This window comes from Pseudorasbora parva, chromosome 19 (genome assembly GCF_024679245.1).
Source record: "Pseudorasbora parva isolate DD20220531a chromosome 19, ASM2467924v1, whole genome shotgun sequence".
Lineage (NCBI taxonomy): Eukaryota > Metazoa > Chordata > Actinopteri > Cypriniformes > Gobionidae > Pseudorasbora > Pseudorasbora parva.
The window spans coordinates 32441408-32464492 of NC_090190.1; the positions used below are offsets into that span (position 1 = coordinate 32441408).

At 39.1% G+C, this 23085-nt stretch overlaps 1 protein-coding gene across 1 annotated transcript in view; it reads left to right on the plus strand.

The window, feature by feature from the left end:
- The first annotated feature begins 13320 nt into the window (after window positions 1-13320).
- The window catches only part of cacng7a (calcium channel, voltage-dependent, gamma subunit 7a), a 30995-nt gene continuing 21230 nt past the window's right edge, over window positions 13321-23085 (plus strand). The window contains exons 1-2 of the mRNA XM_067426480.1: window positions 13321-13593; window positions 19198-19393. Coding sequence (XP_067282581.1) covers window positions 19198-19393 — 196 coding nt within the window. The 5' untranslated portion in view covers window positions 13321-13593. The remainder of the gene's footprint in view (window positions 13594-19197; window positions 19394-23085) is intronic.

The window sequence follows — 23085 nt, forward strand, 5'->3', positions numbered from 1 at the left end:
TGATGTGAATGGTTTTGACGCGAAGTATTCGCATGCAAAATATTCGCTTATTCGTTTCGCTTTTTCGTTACGCGTCCGGTGTGAAAGGGGCTGAGCGAAGCTTGCTTGAAATGGTCTGAACAAACGAACGATTTTGAAATTAATTGTTGTGGTATCTGATTATAATAAACCTCAACCATGACTGTTGACATATGAAAAGTCCTCACGTCCCCTGCACAGCCTAAACATGACATATGTGTCAGATGCCGTTTTTGCTATCCTCAAAAGTGTCTTGTTTACCCGATGATTCGGCTCCGTCAGTTCTGCCTGACAATGAACATGTTCAGACAGATGCAAATGTTGGGGGCGTGCATATAAATGATCCCCAACGCTTGCGTCACGGTTGGCGTTACATTGAGAAGCACTTATTTTTCCGTGGCGTTTTTGATTCACAAGATTTACATATGAAGGAGGAGGCAATGGTGTTTGAGACGCACAGTACGTGATGTCCATGTACTGAACTCTTATTATTTCACTATGTAGCGTCTGTGGTCTCTTACAATGAGGATCAAAAGATGAGTCAATGTTTATGTAAAGGGGGGGATAGCTTTTAGCCGCATGTAAATTAGGAGTCCATGCCAACGGGTCTGGGGAAGCGACACCTCAGACAGGTTTATGAACCAGCCAAAATGAAACAGGCAGTGATCTGGTCACATGACTCGAACCCTGTTTGTGTGTGACACCCCCCCCCCCCCCCCCCACATTCTCCCAGACAGAGAGACGCCAAGATTCCTTTCAATACACACGGACTCACAAACACACACACACATTCCTTATGAAGCTTTAATTAAGACTATTCTAGACTGTATACGAGGTATCTTGGTGTGTATGCATGCTCCTTGACTCATGCCCACTCAATTATGATGTAGAAACAATGTAAGTTCATTTTAAATGCTTGTATTCCTGTGTAAGAATGTATCTCTGCTTTAATATCTCCCAGCCATAACGTGTTTGATATCTAAATATTCCTATTTCTTTGACTTACTCAACGATGCACAAAATGGGATTATGAAATGTATCATTAATATGTTTAGCAAACTTGGGAGTAAAACTATACAAAATCAACACCCCTTTACGACACCTCAGAAACATGCAAAGCAGGTCGTAAACAGAGACAAAGAGAATTTTTCCTGCTCAGAATTCACCCTCTGGATTGAGTAAACTAACCCAGAAGGGGCGTGGATTAATTGTCTTAAAAGACCAGTGGAGACAACAATCTTTCTCTTCTCCTCTTCCCCTCTTCCCCTCTTCCTTCGGCTCTTCGCCTTTGCATCGCATCAACTTCCTAGCCCCCGAGGACATTTCTTCAGGGAGAACACAGTCCATTTCTAGAGCAACCAGCCGCTCCACCCCGACCTCGGAAAGAACCGCCAGACACGCAGGACATTTGAACTCGGAACACACGCACACACGCGAGAAGCCAAAACTAAAAGCAAGTATTCTTATTTCCAAATTCAAACTGCTGTTAAGAGGGTTGTGTTATTTTCCCGTTGGGACAAGTTAACTTCTTGAGGCCTCTGTGTTTGATGAACTAAAGGAAAGCTGTTTCTCATCCCTAATTCTGTTTCTCATCCCTATCTCTCTTTATCTCTCTAATTTTAGTCTATTCATTACTCCCGTTTATGTATTCTTTCGTTACTATCTATATTTCTACTCTCTTGATGCATATTTAGTGTGTACTTTCTGTGTGAATCGTAGTGTTATTTTTAGTCTGTGTTTATTAAACTTCCAAAAGACAGTTAATGAGTTGAATCTGTTATTCTTCCACATACACGAAGTCAATGAAACTTACGATCTAACGTTACCTAACTGCTTATGCTACTATGTTAGTAAAGTAAACTGTATGACCATTTGAAATACTGAACTTATCCTGATCAGTAAAGTTAATGTTTCTTATGTGCTCGTAAAGCAGTAATCCCTTATTGAGAATTGATTTGAAAAGTCTATAACTAATTTGCAGGACAAACTTAGTAGGATAATTTCAAGCAATTCCGTAAAGGGTTACTTGTATTTAATTAAACATTTTTCCCTATCGGAAAATTTTAATACGTAATGAACGACTAGCAAATTATATTCATAAATTCATGAATATTGAATATTAAATCCCTTTTGAGTTAATTATTCCCCGAGACATTAAACTAGTCTAGTCATTCTTGTTACAACTATGACAAGGTTAATTGAATTTTTCATTCCTTTAACATTTCTTAACTTATTTTTAGTTAAATTAAATTAATTTACGGAGTTAAATTAATGTCAAACCATATGTTGTCACAACTTATTAAACATATAATTTTTTATAGTGTGGATTCTAGTAAATAACAGCAGATAAAAAATCTAAACCTGACGGCATCTGCTAGAAATCTTATAATGGGCCGTGGTTGGATCTTCCATGAGGCCAATGTTCCAAAACCAAAATCAACACACAAATGTGTCACTGAGCACAAAATGAAGCTTCTGCCATAGTCGTCCCAGTCACCTGACCTGAACGCTATAGAAAATAAGTGATGAACTGAAGAGAAGAAGCACCAACATGGATCTGGGAATCTGAAGGATCTGGAGAGATTCTGTATGGAGGAATGGTCTCTGATCTTCTGTCCGGTGTTCTCCAAACTCATCAGGCATTATAGAAGAAGACTCAGAGCTGTTATCTTGGGAAAAGGAGGTTGCAAAAAGTATTTAATAAAAGGGTGCCACTGCTAATAATTATGGCAAACATGTTTTGGAGAAAAGCACTTATTTAATGTGATTTACCATCCACTTTCCATTTTTTTACTTCAGTGAAAGGTTAGATTTATGCACATTTTTTAATAAAAGGATAAATGATGCAGATTTATTTTTTACAGCCTTCTTACATCCTATTTACCAGGGGTGCCAATAATTCTGACCACAACTGTATTCCACAAGACAAATATATATTTTAATAAAAATAATTTGTTTTACATGTTCTTGTTACAAAAGACATGTCTTTCCTCTTTCAGATACATGGGTCTCTGGTTTGTCTCGACAAACAAAACCTTAATGTATTGTAAATATTTTAAAAACAAAAAAACAATAATTTAGTGAAATAATATTACAATTAATATTTGTTTTATGTTTTCATATATTTAAAAATGAAATGTATTCCTGTGATCAAAGCTGAATTTTCAGTAATTACTCCAGTCTTCAGTGTCACATGAAATTAAAGTATATTTACGTGTTCTTGCTTGTCTTCTCCTCCCACAAATTTTGTCAAAGACCAACCACTAAAAAGCCAAATCCGGCGGCCTATACGGGAATGGTGTGCTATATCTCTTCTAAGGGATTTGGGGTACGGTGTCCGCCCCAGGGGGGTAAAAGTAGCCGAAAAGTGCTATTGACTTAACATTGGGCAAAACTTTGACCCCTCGTAGACCCCTCACAGAAATTCAATTCAGCCAACTGAAAAATGTAGATGTGATCAGTCAGTGCAACATTTTCAATTGGAGACCTGGGTTTTTTTCAGTGCATGATTTAATGTTTTTTTCAGACCAGGACTCTGCAATAAAACAATATCCAATTGAACATTTTCTAGTGACTTATCACATCTACATTTTTCAGTTGGTCAAATTGAATTTCTGTGAATTGATGCAATTTAGATGTGATCAGTCAGATTAGATGTGATCATTTTTTTACAGTGTGATAAAATGCGTGAAATTGGGGCAGATCGGAGATTGTATGCCTGACTTACAACAGCTTCCTGCGTCAGGGTGAACATCAGATTTTGCAAGGCCGTCATGGACTCGCCCTTCACTGAAAACTTAAGATCTTCACAATTTAATATCACCAAGACCTTAAGACTAGACCGAAAAAATATGATATTGATCTGATTAAATCTCTATGAGGAGTTAATCACAGTTTAAAGCACGCCATTTCCTGTTGCCCACAGGTGGCGCTATGACTGTAACTGAATATTGGCATGTAGATGTGTTCAGGAATGGATTTACCACAACTTTCCGTTTCATGGGGAAACAGGCCGCCACGGACACGCCCTCCAGGGAAAACTCAAGATCTTGAAATTTAATGTGGCAAAGGCCTTTAGATTAGACTGACCAAATAAATTCTGATTAAATCTCTAGGAGGAGTTTGTTAAAGTGCAACATCTGGAAATGGCAAAAACATTTTTTTGCAGAAAATATTCAAAATATGTCACTTACTGTTGGGTTTTAGTAGCCTGACAAGCCAGACCCACATCAAGATGTTTGGTCTGGAAACTCACCATAGACAGGGGTCAATCTGAGGGGCGGATAAACGGTTGTCTTTCAAACTCCCTCTGCACGCGATAGGATAGCTACAGTGAAGCAGAGCTCGCTGACAGATTAAACTTTCGCCGTATCCGGTCGGCAAAACTCCGAAAACATCTTCCCTTTTTAAGAATGACTTCAGTGCCGTTCTTTGTTCTTTTCTCAGAGAAAAGCTTAACTCCAAGTCTTCCAGAGTCGCGGTCAAAGCTGATTCGAAAGACCGCCGTTCACCAGTTTCTGTGTTTACTAGAAGCACGCAAGCGCAACACGGCCGTCATTATGTTAAGCCCCGCCTATCGACTCTATACACGATGTGATTGGCCCAACCAGAGTTTGGTTTTTACAGCTCAGAACTGTATTGAGAGTTACTAGATGATACTCGAGGCAGATTAGATTTGCTGTTGCTAGGGTGCGTCTAGATTTCTTGGCTAGGGTTTTAGATTTTGCTCCCTGGTACTTTTTTGTAGGCATTGGGCTTTTACATGTGTCTACCGAATGTTCCATGTAAAATAAAAACACTTTTAGGCTTCTCGATATCTGAGCTTTGGACATATTTCATATAGTCTCATTCATCATTTATCTGTGTGCAATATTTAATGGGGAAAATATTTCAGTATACTAAATGTAATTCTCACAGGTTTCTATTCTGTTTTTTTTTTTTTTTTTTTTTTTCAATACACAATTTTCAATGCACAATTCACCAGATCAAAACTGGTCAGTTGTTGGTAGGATATCAGAAAATCTAAATACTGAATACAACTCAAGATATCTTGCAACATCTCAGAACTAAGTCCTCAAAACTTGAGTTCCAGTGATTTTTGTCACAGATGTGGCAGAGCTGGACAGCTCGAGGCCACACACACACACACACACACACAGAGAAAGAGACAGAACATCAAGGCACAGCACAGCTCTGCCCCGAACTGGGTCACAGCTACAAAACATAACAGTCCTAAAAACATCCAGTGCATCACACAAACACTTTTAATCATTCCCATGCACTATATATGCACTATATTTCATGGGTGCATACAGCAAACTCACTTGCATAAAATAATGAAAAAATGTTCAGCCATATTCATTTTAGAAGTCCATTTGTGATTTCCAAGGGATTTGCTGTCTCTCATTTTTATTTCATTGTAAACCTTTTGAAAAAATGTCCTAACTCCAAAAAGTGTGTAAAGTGTGTGTGTGTGTGTGTGTGTGTGTGTGTGTGTGTGTGTGTGTGTGTGTGTGTGTGTGTGTGTGTGTGTGTGTGTGTTTGTTTGTCTTTCAGTGCAAGTGTTCAACCCACCTAAGCTTGTGTATATGTGTCATACATGCTCATTATGCCCATAATTAACTCCCTATGGGATTTCAGGACTGGACTGCCTTTGCTCCCAGTGAAAAGAAAAGTGAGATAAATGCTATTTTAGATGAAGAAAAAAAATGTGTGTGTGTGTGTGTGTGTGTGTGTGTGTGTGTGTGTGTGTGTGTGTGTGTGTGTGTGTGTGTGTGTGTGTGTGTGTGTGTGTGTGTGTGTGTGTGTGTGTGTGTGTGTGTGTGTGTGTGTGTGTGTGTGTTTGTGTGTTGCAGGGTGCTAGGCAAACCTGTTAAAACAATTATTTAATTTATTTAATTTAATTGAGTATTTATTTAATTTAATATATATTTTATTTAAAACCCGATTCCAAAAAAGTTGGGACACTGTACACATTGTGAATAAAAACAGAATGCAATGTGTGGAAGTTTCAAATTTCAATATTTTATTCAGAATACAACATAGATGACATCTCACATGTTAAAACTGAGAAAATGTATCATTTTAACGGAAAACAAGCTGATTTTAAATTTCATTGCATCAACACATCTCAAAAAAGTTGGGACAAGGCCATGTTTACCACTGTGTGGCATCCGCTCTTCTTTTTATAACAGTCTGCAAACATCTGGGGACTGAGGAGACAAGTTGATCAAGTTTAGGAATAGGAATCTTGTCCCATTCTTGTCTAAAACAGGTTTCTAGTTGCTCAGCTTTCTTCTTTGTCGCATCTTTCTCTTTATGATCTGCCAAATGTTTTCTATGGGTGAAAGATCTGGACTGCAAGCTGGCCATTTCAGTATCCGGATCCTTCTTCTACGCAGCCATGATGTTGTAATTGATGCAGTGTTGTCTGGCATTGTCATGTTGGAAAATTCAAGGTCTTCTCTGAAAGAGACGACGTCTGGATGGGAGCATATGTTGTTCTAGAACTTGGATATACCTTACAGCATTGATTGTGCTTTTCCAGATGTGTAAGCTGCCCATGCCACACGCACACATGTAACCCCATACCATCTGAGATGCAGACTTCTGAACTGAGCGCCGATAACAACTTGGGTTGTTCTTTTCCTCTTTAGTCCGGATGACATGGCGTTCAAATTTTGAATCGTCAGATCACAGAACAGTTTTCCACTTTGCCACAGTCCATTTTAAATATAAAATGCCTGCGCTTCTGGATCATGTTTAGATATAGCTTCTTTTTTGACCTATAGAGTTTTAGCCGGCAATGGCGAATGGCACGTGGATTGTTCTTGTGAATAAAATGTAAGTTTATGAGATGTGTAAATTATTGCATTCCTTTTTTATTCACAATTTGTACAGTGTCCCAACTTTTTTTAAATCAGGTTTGTAGTATTTTTGAGTATTATTAATATTATTATTATTCATGTTTTGTTTTGTTTTTTGTTTTTTTGCAGCCTCTGTAAAAATGGTTTTCTCCGTTGGTCTTGTTCTGTCTCCATCCATCTTTCCCTGTGCAAGCTGCCAATATCCCTATGAGTTATCCATATGCATAAATTAATTCCAATCATCTATACATGTCCCTATAATCTGTGTCCTCATTTGCATAATCTTCACTTGGGTACTTGTGCATTCTTCGCTCTCTGTTCTCTCTGGCTGGACTGTGAGCTTCTCCCTCTTGCATCCCTGCCTTCCCCTGTCCTCTTCCATCAAACTCTCTCTCTCTCTCTCTCTCTCTCTCTTTCTGTTGATTTCATGTTTTAACTCGCCCCTACTTCCCGCCTCTCTCTGATGAGACCTCTTTGAAGTCACGGTTGTCACAGCAACGACATGATAGTGAGGGGATGGTTGCGGGCTATCTCTCTGTGGAACGCTGGGGATTCTCTGATCGTCCCAAGTCTATAAATCAAACTCTAAAATTAGCATTTTTCTTGGTGAGCGAATATGGCTATCATTCAAACACAATCGTAAATGTTCACCCACGGTAGTGTAATTTTCCCTCCCAGCACATTTCAAATCATGTCTGTCATCATTTCATGTTGCGAAAGCCCTTTGATTGGTTTCAAATGTCACGCTGTGGGTGATATTTGAGAGAGCACTATTTCGTAGGAGATTTGAATGCAGATTTTAGGCCATCCGTGAATGGAGATTTCAGGTCAGTCAACAGCACTGTGTTATTTTTATCACACATGTATTGGGTTTCCCCACCAGGGGTCTAAAAATAGACAACAAAAAGAAAAGAAAAAAGAAAGAGGAAGGGAGAGGCAGTTTAGTGGGGAGTGGGAGGAAGAGGAGAGAGAAGAAGAATGACAAAGTGAAAGACTAGCCCGCTCCTCCTCTTGTGGCCTCTATACTGGATTGGATCGATCACGAAGACCCTCAGAGGGCCTCAGTCTTGAGGCCACCATAAAGTGAATTCTTCATTACACACTGCCAGTGGCCAAGCCTTTTTAGTGTATGTGTACAAAATGAAGCCTGAGATGAGTGAAAGTGAAATTGGATGAAGCCTATATTAAAGAGCAAATCACCGGAAAATGGTCTGTAATAGTATATGACAGATTTATGCTTTAAGCTAAAGCTGTTTTATGAAATATTATCACTATATATTTTAAAGCCTTGTCTGCTTCAATTTACACACACACACACACACACACACTAAAAAACTAGGAGCTCAGTGATTTCAAGCATGGTACCATGATTGCCACCCCTGCAATAAGTCCATTTAAAATTCCCTTACGACTAAATATTCCACGGTCAACTGTTAGTGGTATTATAACAAAGCGGAAGCGATTGGGAACAACGGCAACTCAGCCACAAAGTAGTAGGCCACGTAAAATTACAGAGCAGGGTCAGCACATGCTGAGGCACACAGTGCACAGAAGACGCCAACTTATTGCAGAGTCAACAGACCTCCAAATTTCATGTGGCCTTCAGATTATCTCAAGACTAGCGCGTAGAGAGCTTCATGGAATGGGTTTACATGGCTGAGCAGCTGTATCCAAACCTTTCATCACCAAGTGCAATGCAAAGTGTTGGATGCAGTGGTGTAAAGGACGCCACCACTGGACTCTAGACCTGTGGAGACATGTTCAATGGAGTGACAAATCACGCTTCTCTGTCTGGATGTCTGGCAATCTAAAGAGAACAATACTTGCCTGACTAGATTGTGCCAAGTGTAAAGTTTGGTGGAAGGGGGATTTGGGAGTGGGGTTATTTTTCATGGGTTGGGCTTGGTCCCTTAGTTCCAGTGAAAGGAACTCTTAATGCCTCAGCACACCCAGTGCCGCCGCTCCCACCACGTGCATCACGCGCTGTGCGTGGAGCACCAAGTGTTGAGGGGGGCACCACAAGAATTTTCTCTCAGCAATTTTCTCTCAGAATTTTCTCCTGACCTCAACTCGACAGAACACCTTTGGGATGAATTAGAGTGGAGACTACAAGCCAGACTTTCTCGTTCAACATCAGTGCCTGACCTCACAAATGCACTTCTAGAAGAATGGTCAAAAAATTCCATAAACACACCTCCTAAACCATAAACACACTTCCCAGAAAAGTTGAAGCTGTAATAGCGACAAAGGGTGGCCCAACTTCATATTAAACCATACGTATAAAAAATGGGATGTCATGTGAATGTAAAGGCTGGCATCCCAAACCTTTTTGCAATATAGTGTACCTTAGGGAAACTGTTTACAGTGTAGTCTACTGTAATTCTGTGTTGTTTTAGTGCATTTTTTCTACATAGGTATTCTTTCTTTCTTTCTTTCTTTCTTTCTTTCTTTCTTTCTTTCTTTCTTTCTTTCTTTCTTTCTTTCTTTCTTTCTTTCTTTCTTTCTTTCATTTCAGTGTCAGTAGAATGAATAGCAAAGTATAAAACACGAGAATGCTTCAGTTATCTGTTGAATTATTAAACTAAAATCAATTTTTCAACTCTATTATTGATCCTGATAGAATTGACTGAATGTTTAATGTTTTTTCTAAGACAGGAAAAGAAACTGAGGACAAAACATGGGTGCGTGGTTGTTTGTGTATGTTGTGTATGCATTCCGTTTTTGTATAATCTAAATTTTTTCTACTGACAGGCTTTGTTTTTCACCTTATGCTTCCTTGTTCAATCACACATGCACAAATGCACATGCACCATAAATGTCAGTGCTCTGCTGCATTGGCAGGCTGGGAGTAAAAAGCTCAAGGCTGTGCAGTGCTGCACCTTAAACCACACACAGTTCTTCATTATCACATAAAGGTTTATCACATAAATACACACATAGAGGCTGTAAAGAACACAAACGCGCACACATTGTGTTTTCATGTTTTATGGGGACTTCCATTGACATAATGCTTTTTATACTGTATAAACTGCACATTATATTCCCTTAAAGTAACCCTTCCGTCACAGATTTATTTTTGTTGCATTTTTACATTTTCAAAAAAAAAAAAAATTTCTATAAGCTCGTTTCCTCATGGGGACCTCAATTTAGATCCCCACGGTAACACAAGTCCCCATACGTGTGCATTCACACACACACACACATACACACACACACACACACACACTTGAGCACACACACACACACACACACACACACGCAGACACGCACACACACATACACACACACACACACACACACACACACACACACACGCACACACACACTATATGTGTTTTAAAATACATTTTGCGGTAACTAAGGTAAGTTTTTCAGTGCATTTGATCAAATTAAATAAGTGATTTAATTTTGGGTGACTACATGTTTCCATTCTATGTAATTAAAATATAGTAATGTTAATATACTGAGTAATTTGAGCCATTCATTTTTTTTTCTCTCCTGTAAAACAGATGGATATTCAATGACAGCACACAAGAAGACTACATTATGTTTTAAAGTTTGTACAAATTTGTCTCTGCAGTATGTGTCCTATAATAAAGGCACAGTGTGACCCTAACACAAACACAAAACTCCACAAGACACTAAAATAACACAATAATAAAAGAACATTAAAAGCAACTCAATGTACAGCTGACAACACCAATACGAAACTAATTCAAATCTAAACAATCATGATGGTTTCGGAGAGGGATTGTCTCTTGATCTATTATATACAGATACCGAACGTGATTGACACTTATAAAACATAATTTTAACAATATAGTTTTATATTAAAATACAGTCTTAAAAATAAAAAAAATATTATATACATTAATACTTTGATATTTTAAAATATTATATTCTGCACTGTATGATTAGGTAATTAAGAGAACTTATATTTATTTACTAACATTTTCAACAGTGCATTTGGTTACAAATGGTTTGCACATGAATTTCGCTTTTTTTTTTTTTTACTAAATGCTATAAGAAACATCAGGATTTTGATCCCCAGAATTGACCAGCACAATTAGCCTTAACTCTCAAAGAGAGCAACAACAATCTGGCGTGTAAAACTCAATGTGAAAGGATGATAAATAACAGATGTTTAGGTCCATAATGCGCTGTCAGATGTCCACTATACTGCAGTGAAAGAAAACTCATTCTGCTGAGGGAAACTTAAGAGACACCACTAGACTGCAGCACATGAGCAGATGTTTATAACACTGCAGTGTGTGTGTGTGTGTGTGTGTGTGTGTGTGTGTGTGTGTGTGTGTGTGTGTGTGTGTGTGTGTGTGTGTGTGTGTGTGTGTGTGTGTGTGTGTGTGTGTGTGTGTGTGTGTGAGCCTGTTTATGTGGTTTATGAGGACACAAATTTGTATAACTACATGGGTATTACACTGGTATTACACTATAAATGTGGTTTATGAGGACATATCAAATGTCCTCATAGTTCAAATGGCCTTAAAAACATACTAAATGATGTTTTTTTTGAAAAAGTAAAAATGCAGAATGTTTCCTGTGATGGGTAGGTTTAGGGGCAGTGTAAGGGGATAGAAAATACGGTTTGTACAGTATAAAAACCATTACGCCTATGGAGAGTCCCTGTAAACCACATAGACCAACGTGTGTGTGTGTGTGTGTGTGTGTGTGTGTGTGTGTGTGTGTGTGTGTGTGTGTGTGTGTGTGTGTGTGTGTGTGTGTGTGTGTGTGTGTGTGTGTATTTTATGTATATTATATATGTAAAAGTATGAATTTAATAATCTGCAGCATACAGTTGAAATTAAAATGATTCAACTCCCTTGACCTGCAAGACATTTTGCTGCCAAGAACAACATTTTATAAATACAAAGGCATCAGTAAATTATTATAGAACGTTTATTACTATACATCTGAGTGATTCTGAGAATGTAAAGTGAATGAAAAGTTTAAAAAATAAAACAAAATTGTTTCTAAAAATTAACCAAAACTCACATTTTGTGCAGAATTTTTTATTCGTTATGACCTCCATGCAGTGCTGCCTGTAGATGCTTAGAAGCTTCTGTCACTGCAATCTCGACCCATTCCTCTTTTGAAAAGGCTTCCTGATCACTGATAATCTTTGGTTCTCATGTTGCCACTGCCTTCTTCAAATTCCACCCAATATTTTCAATGAGATCTAAATCTGAAGACTGTACAAGCCACTCAAGAACGTTCTACGACTGATCCCTGAACCAAGCTGAATTTGGATGTGTACTTTGGGATGGCTGTACTTCAGGACAGTCTCTGCACCAAAGGCATCACCATCTTTGTCAAAATGGCTTGATACTTCAAAGAGTTCATCATGTCCTTCACACAGGGAAGATTTTCACTTCCTGCAACAGCAAAGCACCCCCATAACAAGACTGTTTCACCTTCGTGTTTGACCATGGAGATGGTGTTCTTCTGCTCAAGCTCTGCCTTTTTTGAACCAGACACACCGCTGATCCATGGGACCAAGAAATCCAGTTTGGTCGCATCACTCCATAAAACATTCTTCCAGAACTCCAACAGTCTATCCAAATGAAGTTTAACATATTCTTTTATGTTCTTCTTGGTCGAGAAAAGCATTCAGTAAGATGTCCCAACATGAAGGCCATGCTTGTCTAGTGTTCTTCTTATACTCTGCATTGAAATGTTTTTTTTCCTTCTTTCCTCAGGTCATCTTGCAAAATGTTGGCAGTAAATTAAGCAGTTGTCTTAGTTGCTCTGATCAAAAATTGTATTCCCTTATTGTGCTTTTTCTTCAACACCCTCAATGGTTTTCTGGTACAACACATTTTAAACTTATGAATGATGCTTTTAAAAGAACTTTCAGTGTTTGGGAAATCTTCCTGTAGACTTTCTAATGTAAATAATGTGTTCTCTATAGCTTTTTCTTTGACTTGGCCATATTTGCTACTCAACTTTAGTACAAACATAATTATGTTTCAATACAATTTTGTACCATACTGCACAAATAAATGACTTTTAAAACAGCAGTCAGCAGCATTGAATAGGGGGTTGAATAATTATAACATACAGTAGCTGTATTACAAAAAAATACTATAGGCTAACTCCAATTTTTTTTAAATTCTGTAGCGTTAGAAATGCTTATACATTTGTAAATTATTACAGTCTCTGGATATAGACTACTGTATAGGCCTACTATATAATATTTTGAGTAATTCCAAGAATCAGATCACTTTGTGGAAAAAGGTAGCACAAAAGTAGCAAATAAGTACGCTTAAGTAAGCACGTATTCGTTTTAGTTAAACGGACACGTTTTCGTTATTTCGGGAACAATCTTTTAATTAAATATTAACCGTATACTGTATGACTCACATGCCTTCACCGACATATACAGACCTAAAACTAACTGTGACCTTATTGAGCCTCATCAGCGTCAAACTGAGTGAAAGTCTCTCTTCTGTCATCCCATCCCCATTCAGCCAAATCACCGCAGTGCTGAAAGAGTGAGAGCGAGCGAGCGACGTGAGAGAGCGCGAGAAGGAGAGGGAGAGAACACGCGTGTGTGTGGTGTGTGTTAGTGTGTGAAAGAGCGAGTGAGGTAGAGAGAGAAGAAAACTGCAAAATCTGTCAAGGTTTTCCAGGCGTTTGGTTATTCCTCTCGACGCCTGTACGTGCAGCGCTGACTCGGGTCGCGTGCTGGAGGGTGAGTGCTCGTGCTCTTCTTTCTTCATGCACGTTACCGTCGCTGTATGAGTGGCGCGTGATTAGACAGCATAGTTTGAAGTCGAGAGATCGATTCGTTCCGGTGCTTTCGAGCCAAGTATGACAGATCCAGTCAATTCGTGTCCAGTAGTCCCACGTACTATAGTGAAACGCTGAATTAATTTATTTTTATTTTTACATGTATCAATTTAACATCATTTTCTCTATTTTGTGACCATTCTTAGATGTGAGTTGTATCGTTCAATTGTTTTTGTCGCACTTAACGCGAGACCCGTAGTCAGGTTAGACTACGGGCTCGTGTCGTGGACGGACTGGTGGTGGTGTGTGTCATGGATGTTGCTCATTTCTCTAGTGCTGACTTTGGTAACGCCACGAGAAAAGAGTAGCTACTGCGGTTGTGAGGATCTGGATACACGATGTCTGTGTGTGGGTCAGGATTTGCCTGCATAATAAGGATAGTGACACCTGAAATCAACCAGCTAACATACTGTAGAAATATGCTAAATGATGTCCTAATGATATGAAGCCTGGATATGTTTCTGTAAGGGTTTAGAGGAAAGGTAGAAATGAAGTTCCAATGGTGATAGTGAAAAATAGGTGTTTGTGAGGGTCACGTTTGCCTAGGGACTAAATTGTTGAAAGGATAGTAAAATCTGAAATCACTTTGTGGAATTAGTTTGTGGGGTCCAAATTAACTCTCCCCATGAGGGAAACGGCTTAATATGCTAGATAATGTTCTAAGGAAAAACTAAAAATGCAGAAAAGGTTTCTGTAAGGTTTAGAGAGGATATGAAATATCATTACCTCAATATAAAAACAATGTAACTCTATAAGGAAAGTCGTCTTTATGATGGTGTGTGTGTGTGAGAGAGAGAGAGCTAGAGAGAGAGGATGAGGACAAAGTGACAGAATGGCTGAATTATTTATATATATATTTTTGATTACGCCTTGAGTCAGTTATGATTATTTTCTGCCTTCTTGTGGCTATGCTGGAATGAAGATATCAGTTTGAGCTTTATGAATGGTGCTCTGTATCTCCGTGAAGTGAGCTGAAGTCATGAATGTGCACATGTGACTGCATGTGCGTGTCATTGAAAGCTCGCACATGCGTGCAGGCCTGCATGCGCGACTGTCCTCTGAGATATTTTGGGCCAAGGTCTTTCCCCAGACCCCTTCCTCCCCCCTTCCCTCTCTCTTATTCCTTTTGCTCTAAATACTTAAATACCATCCTTTCATAAAGCACACATTTCTCTGTTTTCTCTACTCATTTCCTCCCACACTCTTCCCACTTGCCAGTTGGCCTAACCTGCTGACAGAGGAACATATTGCCGTCTCTACAGAAAACTACACTCCCCTTGGGCTCTTGCTCCCCAGTCGAGTGGACACGCCATCTGTGGAACCCCCAGTACACCACGAGGGCCGTCTTTCTAAATGTGGTCATGTCTGGCGTATATTGAACGGCCTCATACGTAAGACCTATATTGCCTAAATCCCCTGGACGAAATAAAGGACGATTGGATATTGTTCTGTTGGGATGTAAGGCTAATAGGGGCCGATGTTTTAGATCGGTTGAGTTATTGTGTTTTGTTACAGGTTTTATTACGTTCCTCACTAGATTTTCAGCCCAATGTAGATTACAGCACTTTACAGCTACTTTACATTCCCGTGGGATGTCAGTCTTTTTGGGTGCACACAAAAGTTTCTGATTTTTCCTGTTCCTGAAGTTCTTACTTTCTTTCAGGAATCCACAGTGCAGTTTTGTTGCATGCACATACATACATATTTTATACTTTGTATTTTCTCAAACGTGCGACAGAAATCGCCAGCCTCCCTGAAACCCTTCTTGATCAAGATTCCAGAGTTGTGGCCTGTGCGTCGCCTGATTTCAGCACTACTGTGATGGACAGCTCCCAATTGCCTGTTTCCTCTCCCAGCCCCTAGCCTTGATTTGCTCTCTTTTATCTTTTTCTCTTTCTCCGAGTGTCTTTCTACTCGCTTCGCCCCTCATGGCTTTTAAAATGGGTTATATTGGTACCTGCACATTTACATTTCAATAGCCGTATCACATGACCAGCTGTTTGTGCAGTATGCACACATGATTTATTCATGTATTTTTATCATCTGAGTTGATTTTTAACTATTAATTATTAAATTGAATTATTAAAATATTTAGTTATTTTAAATTACTAAAATATTTTACATTTCGGCTTAAAAATTATTATTATTCTTTTTTTTACAGACTATGAATCATATCATGTTTATTTTAAGCAATTGTTTTTGCTTGCTGGATGAGTTATTATTTTTTTGACTTGGGCCAGTAACCAACCACCCAGAGTTCCCTAGCTACTCAGAACACTTTAGACACTGCGTAGCAATGCCCTGGCACCACCCCCACAACATCCTTGAAAGAGACTTTTGCATATGCACTCTCTACTTCTTCATAAAATGTACTACTACTGCAGTGCTGGTTCACCAAGTGCTAATGCATTCTTCAGAGGAACTTCATTATTCACCATATTATCTTTCCCGGAGCCATTTTTCCTCACCTTTAACTTCTTCAAAGCTCCTCTTTTCTCCTCTGCTCCGCTCTGTCAATGCTCTATGGATTATCTTAACACTCACACATAAACCACCATTCACTACGAATCCTTCATTCATATCAAGCACACCCGGGGGCTCCAGACACTAACCAGGGAGGATTTCACCAATAATAACCTGTTATTGTGTTCTTCTCTCCCTGCCAAATACCAAGCCTAAAAAAATGTTAATTTTCCAGTCTTCTAATCCAGCGGCTATATGGTGCCATTCAGTGAATTAAAGGAAATTGTGACTCTACTGGAGGCATGCCAGTCAAATCCTCACTCTTGTTCCAGAGTGTGAGTGCAAAACATGTAACAATCCAGCAGGTATTACACAGCAAAACCTTTCCGATACTGTTCGCGTTCTCTGTTTCTTGATTATTCCTTCTGATTCTCTCTCTCTCTCTCTCTCTCTCTCTCTCTCTCTCTCTCTCTCTCTCTCTCTCTCTCTCTCTCTCTCTCTCTCTCTCTCTCTCTCTCTCTCTCTCTCTCTCTCTCTCTCTCTCTCTCTCTCTCTCTCTCTCTCTCTCTCTCTCTCTCTCTCTCTCTCTTTACCTTCAAGCTTTGATGTGTCAATCTATTCAGCAGATACACAGCTGTGATGCTTTTACTGCTGGGTACAACCGTCGGTTCTATAAGCCTAAACAATGAATTTAGCTAATGATCTGTTTGTGTAATCGCCTGTTTGTCGGAATACAGACTTTTTAGAGGCTAGTTGATTAGTAGCTAACATTGCGCCATGGTACAGCGGGTAGTGCACGGGCTCACATGGGGTGCAGAATCCAGTTTGCGTCACAATCCCGTTCTCCCTCTCTCTCCCTCGCACTTTCCTGCTACTCCGAGGCAAAGGCCATAAAAATGAAATACCTAAAGATTTATAGTGTCTTTAAGCACTCATATAATTCTGAAGATATGTCTCACTGCACGCTTGCCCCTAATCATTTTAGTCATACACTATTTAAAGGACACTGTTTGTCCTTCATCTGTTTGTTCTGTTGATGAGTCACACACTAGTTCAGTAGTCGATGGAGAGGAATTTTTCATCAAGCCCTTCAGGCATAGCTAATATAATAATATTTCTTGGCCTTTAGTTATTATAGTGCACTCTATTTGCCTTAATTAGCATATGGTTGATATTGAAACAAGACCCAGTAAAGCAATTCATGATTTTCCCCACGTGATTGCCGCTTTTGCACAAAGTAAGAAAAAATGATTGGGGTAAAAATTAAACAGTTGTTTCACTTTTGCATAGATATACTGTATTGCCAAAAGTTTTGGGATGACTACCTTTACATGCACATTAACTTTAATTACATCCCATTGTTAATCCGTAGGGTTTAATATGGAGTTGGCCCACCCTTTGCAGCTATAACAGCTTAAATTCTTCTGGGAAGGCTTTCTACAAGGTTTGGGGGTGTGTTTATGGGAATTTTTGACCATTCTTCTAAAAGCCCAATTGTGAGGTCAGGCTGATGTTGGACGAGAAGGCCTGACTCACAGTCTCCGCTCTAATTAATCCCAAAGGTGTTTTATCGGGTTGAGGTCAGGACTCTGTGCAGGCCAGTCAAGTTCCTCCACACTAAACTCACTCATCAATGTCTTTATGGACCTTGCTTTGTGCACTGGTGTACAGTCATATTGGAACAGGAAGGGACCATCGCCAAACTATTCCCACAAAGTTGGGAGCATGAAATTGTCCAAAATGTCTTGGTATGCTGAAGCATTAAGAGTTCCTTTTACTGAAACTTAGGGGCCAAGCCACATGAAATGTGGAGGTCTGTAGCTATTGACTCTACAGAAAGTTAGCGACTTCTGCGCACTGTGCACCTCAGCATGCGCTGACCCCACTCTTTGATCACTAACAGATGACCGTGGAATATTTAGTACTGAGGAAATTTCACGAATGGATTTATTGCACAGGTGCAAACCTATCATGGTATCCAAGCTTGAATTCACTGAGCTCCTGAGAGCGACCCATTCTTTCTCAAATGTTTGTATAAGCGTCTGCATGCCTAGGTGATTAATTTTATACACCTGTAGCCATGGAAGTGATTGGAACACCTGCATTCAATGATTTGGAGGGGTGTCCCAATACTTTTGGCAATATAGTGTAAGTTGTTGAACAATTGCTAATCGGTTCAAATTGAGTAGAATTGTTTCATTCATATTTAATAATTGTGGCTACTTGAGTGACTACATAAGTTAGTTTGACAAAAGTAAGTAGCAACATTATTATTACATTTAAATGGCAGGTAATTTATCTGCTCAATTGCTCATTTGCAAGTTTGCAACACCAAGCTCATGGGTTCAACTCTTGGGAAACACACTGAGTGACAGGATAGGATTGCTTATATGCAAGGTTATGTGTTATTTTAGGTATCATGTTTGTTTATTTATGTGATCAGGCCGATCGTCTTTTGCAGCATTAAAAAATGCAGGGTCAGTAAGAACATTTTTTAATGTTGTTAAAGGCTCTTTGATGCAAATAAAATAAATCCAGGGCTGCATTTATTTGATCAAACATACAGTAATATGATGTAATATTATGACAATTCAAAATGGCACTAATATATTTTATAATGTGATTTATTCCTGTGATGGAAAACTGAATTTTCAGCATCATTACTCTATTCTTCAGTGTCACATGATCCTTCAGAAATCACTCTAATATGCTGATTTGGTGCTCATTTCATTTATTTATTATTATTATCATCATCAATACGTAAAACAGTTATGCTGTTTTGTATCTTATAGTTCATAAGAATAGCATATATTTGAAATATATATATATTTTTAACATTATAAATGTTTTCATCTTCAGATCAATTTAATACCTCCAGATCAATTTAATGCATCCTCCTGAATAAAAGTAAAAAAAAAAACTTTTGAATGTCAGTGTATTTAAAGATCACAATATTACTGGGGTGGTCTTGTTTGACTAGGACTAGCAACCAATAACCCATTGCATGTTTGTTTGTTTATGTTCTTCTCTCCCGTCTTTTTAGATGAGTTCATTTAGCACCAGGGCACTGACGCTCCTGTCGTCTGTGTTTGGAGCGTGCGGGCTGCTCCTGGTCGGTGTGGCTGTGTCGACGGACTATTGGCTGTTAATGGAAGAGGGCATTGTCCTGCAGCAGAACCAGACCAATGAGGTGAAGATGGCCCTGCATTCTGGACTCTGGAGAGTCTGTTTTGTAGCTGGTAGGTACCATTACTGATAGAGCTCTCTCATCTTCTATAACTTGACACGGGGTGTGTTTCCCGAAAGCATTGCTAACCAACTTTGGACATAGTTCAACAGTTTGCCGTTTCCTAAAACCATAGTTCCAGCAAATATTTGCAAACAGCATCACAAACTTATGTGGTTGAAACTACAGCTATAGAAGCATGGTTTCTACTCTCATGACATGTGGACTTAAAGGGATAGTTCACCCCAAAATGAAAATTGCCCCATGATTTACTCACCCTCAAGCCATTCTAGGAGTTCAGAGTTATATTAAAAAATGTTCTGACTTCCAAGCTTTATAATGGTAGCGAATGGCAGTCCTGATTTTGAAGCCCAAAAAAGTTTATCCATCCATCCATCCATCCATCCATCATAAAAGTAATCCACACAGCTCTGGGGGGTTTAATAGATGCTTCCTGAAGCGAAGGGATGCATTTGTGCAATAAAAATATCCACATTTAATACTTTATAAACAAAAATAACTGTCTTCCAACAGACAACCGTTCACATTTATGGCGATATAGTAACCCCTGACCTGACACCTAACGTATTGACAACCGTGGAATTGCAGTGTTTAGAGCAAAATGTCAGAGGATTTCGATATAAGAGAAGAGGAGCTTGAGTTTGTTGCCCAGCCCTATTAGTTTGAACCACGAGAGGCGTCAAATCTTACACTACTCCTACATCCTACAGTACATCATACATCGCGTCAAGGGTTACTCTTTTGATGCAAGTCGACTTGCGTAGGCCGTCTGCCGTTAGTGTAATGAACTGTTCCGTGACTCAGAGGTTGAGGATCCAAGCGCAGTATTTATTCAGAGGGTAATCCACTATCGTGATCCAAACACAGGCAAAGGTAATATACCAGCAAAACAATAACAGTCCAAGAACCACAAACAAAGAGTAATCCAGAACACCGGGCACAATGAAACAAGACACAGGAAAACAATAAACAAAAATTCAGAAATGCAGCAATTACAGACACACAAGACCTAGAGAGTGACTGAATAAACCAGGGCCGAATCAGAAATCGCCCCCTAAACCCTCATTCACTATTCCCTACGTTAGTCCACTAATATAGTTCATGTGAAGGAGTGAATGAAACCGGGTGAGTGAATTCGGACCATTGTGCGTACATCGGCTGTACACTTGTTATTGCGGTGCATTGTGGGATAAAATGAGTGCACTCTATAACGTCCGCTATGGTTTCGGACACCCCTACAAATGGCTGTCCCCTCAAATAGTGCCCCATCTGAGGGTATAGGGAGCGATTTCAGATTAAGCCCAGGTTTATATACGCAGAAGCTAACAAGCTAATGAACAACAGCTGAATACCATCATGGCTGATTAGTCTGGGCAGTGGGTTATGGGTAATGTAGTCTTTGACAGTGATAATAGTCCAGGGTGGAGTGCCCTCTGGTTGTAATCCCGGGACACTCTCACTGGTGATTGTGATAGTAAGCTAGTAATTTTAGTCTATAAAGTTTTAAATGTGGATATTTTTCTAACAAAAACCCATCGCTTCGCTTCGGAGGGCTTTCATTAACCCCCCGGATCCGTGTGGAGCACTTTTATGATGGATAGATTGTTTCAGACTTCAAAATCAGGACTGCCATTCACTACCATTATAAAGCTTGGAAGAGCGTTGCTATTTTTAACTCTTTCCCCACCAAACACAGAATTTTCCGTTATTTGCGAGAAAACGCTTCCAGGCCAAAAACGGAATTTTCCAGGTCTCCGTATTTTCACTGTTAGACACTAGGGGGCGCTATTACGCATCTTCTGCATGAGTACTGAATCTTCTGATCAAAACACACGTGAGTAAAACAAGCGATCATACGTAATCATATGCATTTTGCAACATTAAACATCATATAAATCAAAGCTATCTGATGTTAGTGAATGAAATGTGGAACCAGGACGAGCTACAGGACTGCATTAGTGCATTAGTGTTGATGGACTCAATCTACTCCATCTGTGTTTGAGCATCGCTCTGAATCTGATCTGGAAACAGCCTTTCACAAAAATGTGATTTTCTCAGCTTTTTGTTCAAAATGTTGCTGTTTTTATGAAACTTACCCATATTCAAGTGTGGATAAAAAATGTAATGCAAGAAGCTAGAACAAAACTTCTTCTCTGTATAAAAGAAGAGGGTCAGCTCTTTCTTGTGAAATACTGCATGCTCAGATATTCACAAAACAAAATATTCTATGGGCTATTTTGGTGAAAATGGTCAAAAACCCTGGCGATGGCTGTCAACTTTTTTAAATGCTGGCGGGGAAAGAGTTAAAGGGTTAGTTCACCCAAAAATAAAATTGATGTCATTAATGACTCACCCTAATGTCCTTCCACACCCATAAGACCTCCGTTCATCTTCAGAACAGTTTAAGATATTTTATATTTAGTCCGAGAGCGTATGCAAGTGTATGGACACTATACTGTCCATGTCCAGAAAGGTAATAGAAACATCCTCAAAGTAGTTGGTTAATTAGAATCTATTGAAGCAATTGGAAATACATTTTGGTCCAAAAATAACAAAACTATGACTTTATATATATATATTAATCTTATATCTTATATTTATATTAATATATTAATCTGTATATTTTAGCATGTCAATTAACAGTCAGTGTCATTTTGAGGAGTGTGCATGTGTGCCAAATGCGCAAAGGAACTCTGAAGTATGACATATGAGAGAACCTGTGATGAATCAAACATCAAATAAAGTGAAATAATATGGAACAAAAACGACGATGTAGCCATTAGGTGCCATGTTCGTTACAGCAGCGTCTCTGAAATCTAGAATATATCAATTAGTAGAAGTTATACTCCTCCACCTGTGACACTCCTGTATTGTTTGAACAAATGTCGTTCAAACATGTTACTACGGTTTCAGGAAACTGTGACTAGTTGGTTAGTTTCTCCAGCGATATATATCGTACTGTGGTAGTTAATCAGTGAGTTACATCTTTGTGTGGGAAACTCACCCCAGTTTGTTGCTGAGGCAGATGGCTAATTAAAAACCAAATGACAATTGATTGTGGCATCATGCTGTGTCAAGCATCACTTCCTCTCGACGTTGACTCCTGCATCAGGTGTTGCTCAGATCCAAAGGTGAATCCCTTTGCATTGGTGTCTTATCAAATGGCAATGTCATCTAAATGCTACCTTGGTTAAGTTTTAGTTAATTTGTGGGGCGTCCTGCTGTGTTATGCAGCTGGTCTTCAGTGTCCCTGCACTGCACTGGTGTGGCATCCTATTGCATCACCCTCCCAAATCGTGCCACACATTGAAACAGTAACTAGTGAGTCTGTGTGGGCAAATCACTGCAAGATGCCAAATCAGTAACCACATAAAATCAGTTTTGCTTAAAGTGCACCCATTATGCTATTTTAAAGGTTCCTAATTGTGTTTTGGATGTTTGGAAGGTCAAAAAACACTTACATTTTCTCATAATATATATTACAGCGTAACCTCTTTTCTCACAGAAAATTGTTTAATAAAGGATTCAGCCTCTCATAACCCTCCTTTCTGAAAGCCTAGTCTGTTCTGATTGTTTAGATGGCCCAGTCTGTTGTGATTGGTCTACAGCCCATATTGGAAACAAAACTGCCATTACCATATCTGTATGTCAGCTCCGGAGGCTTCCTCAGCACTTTTATACACA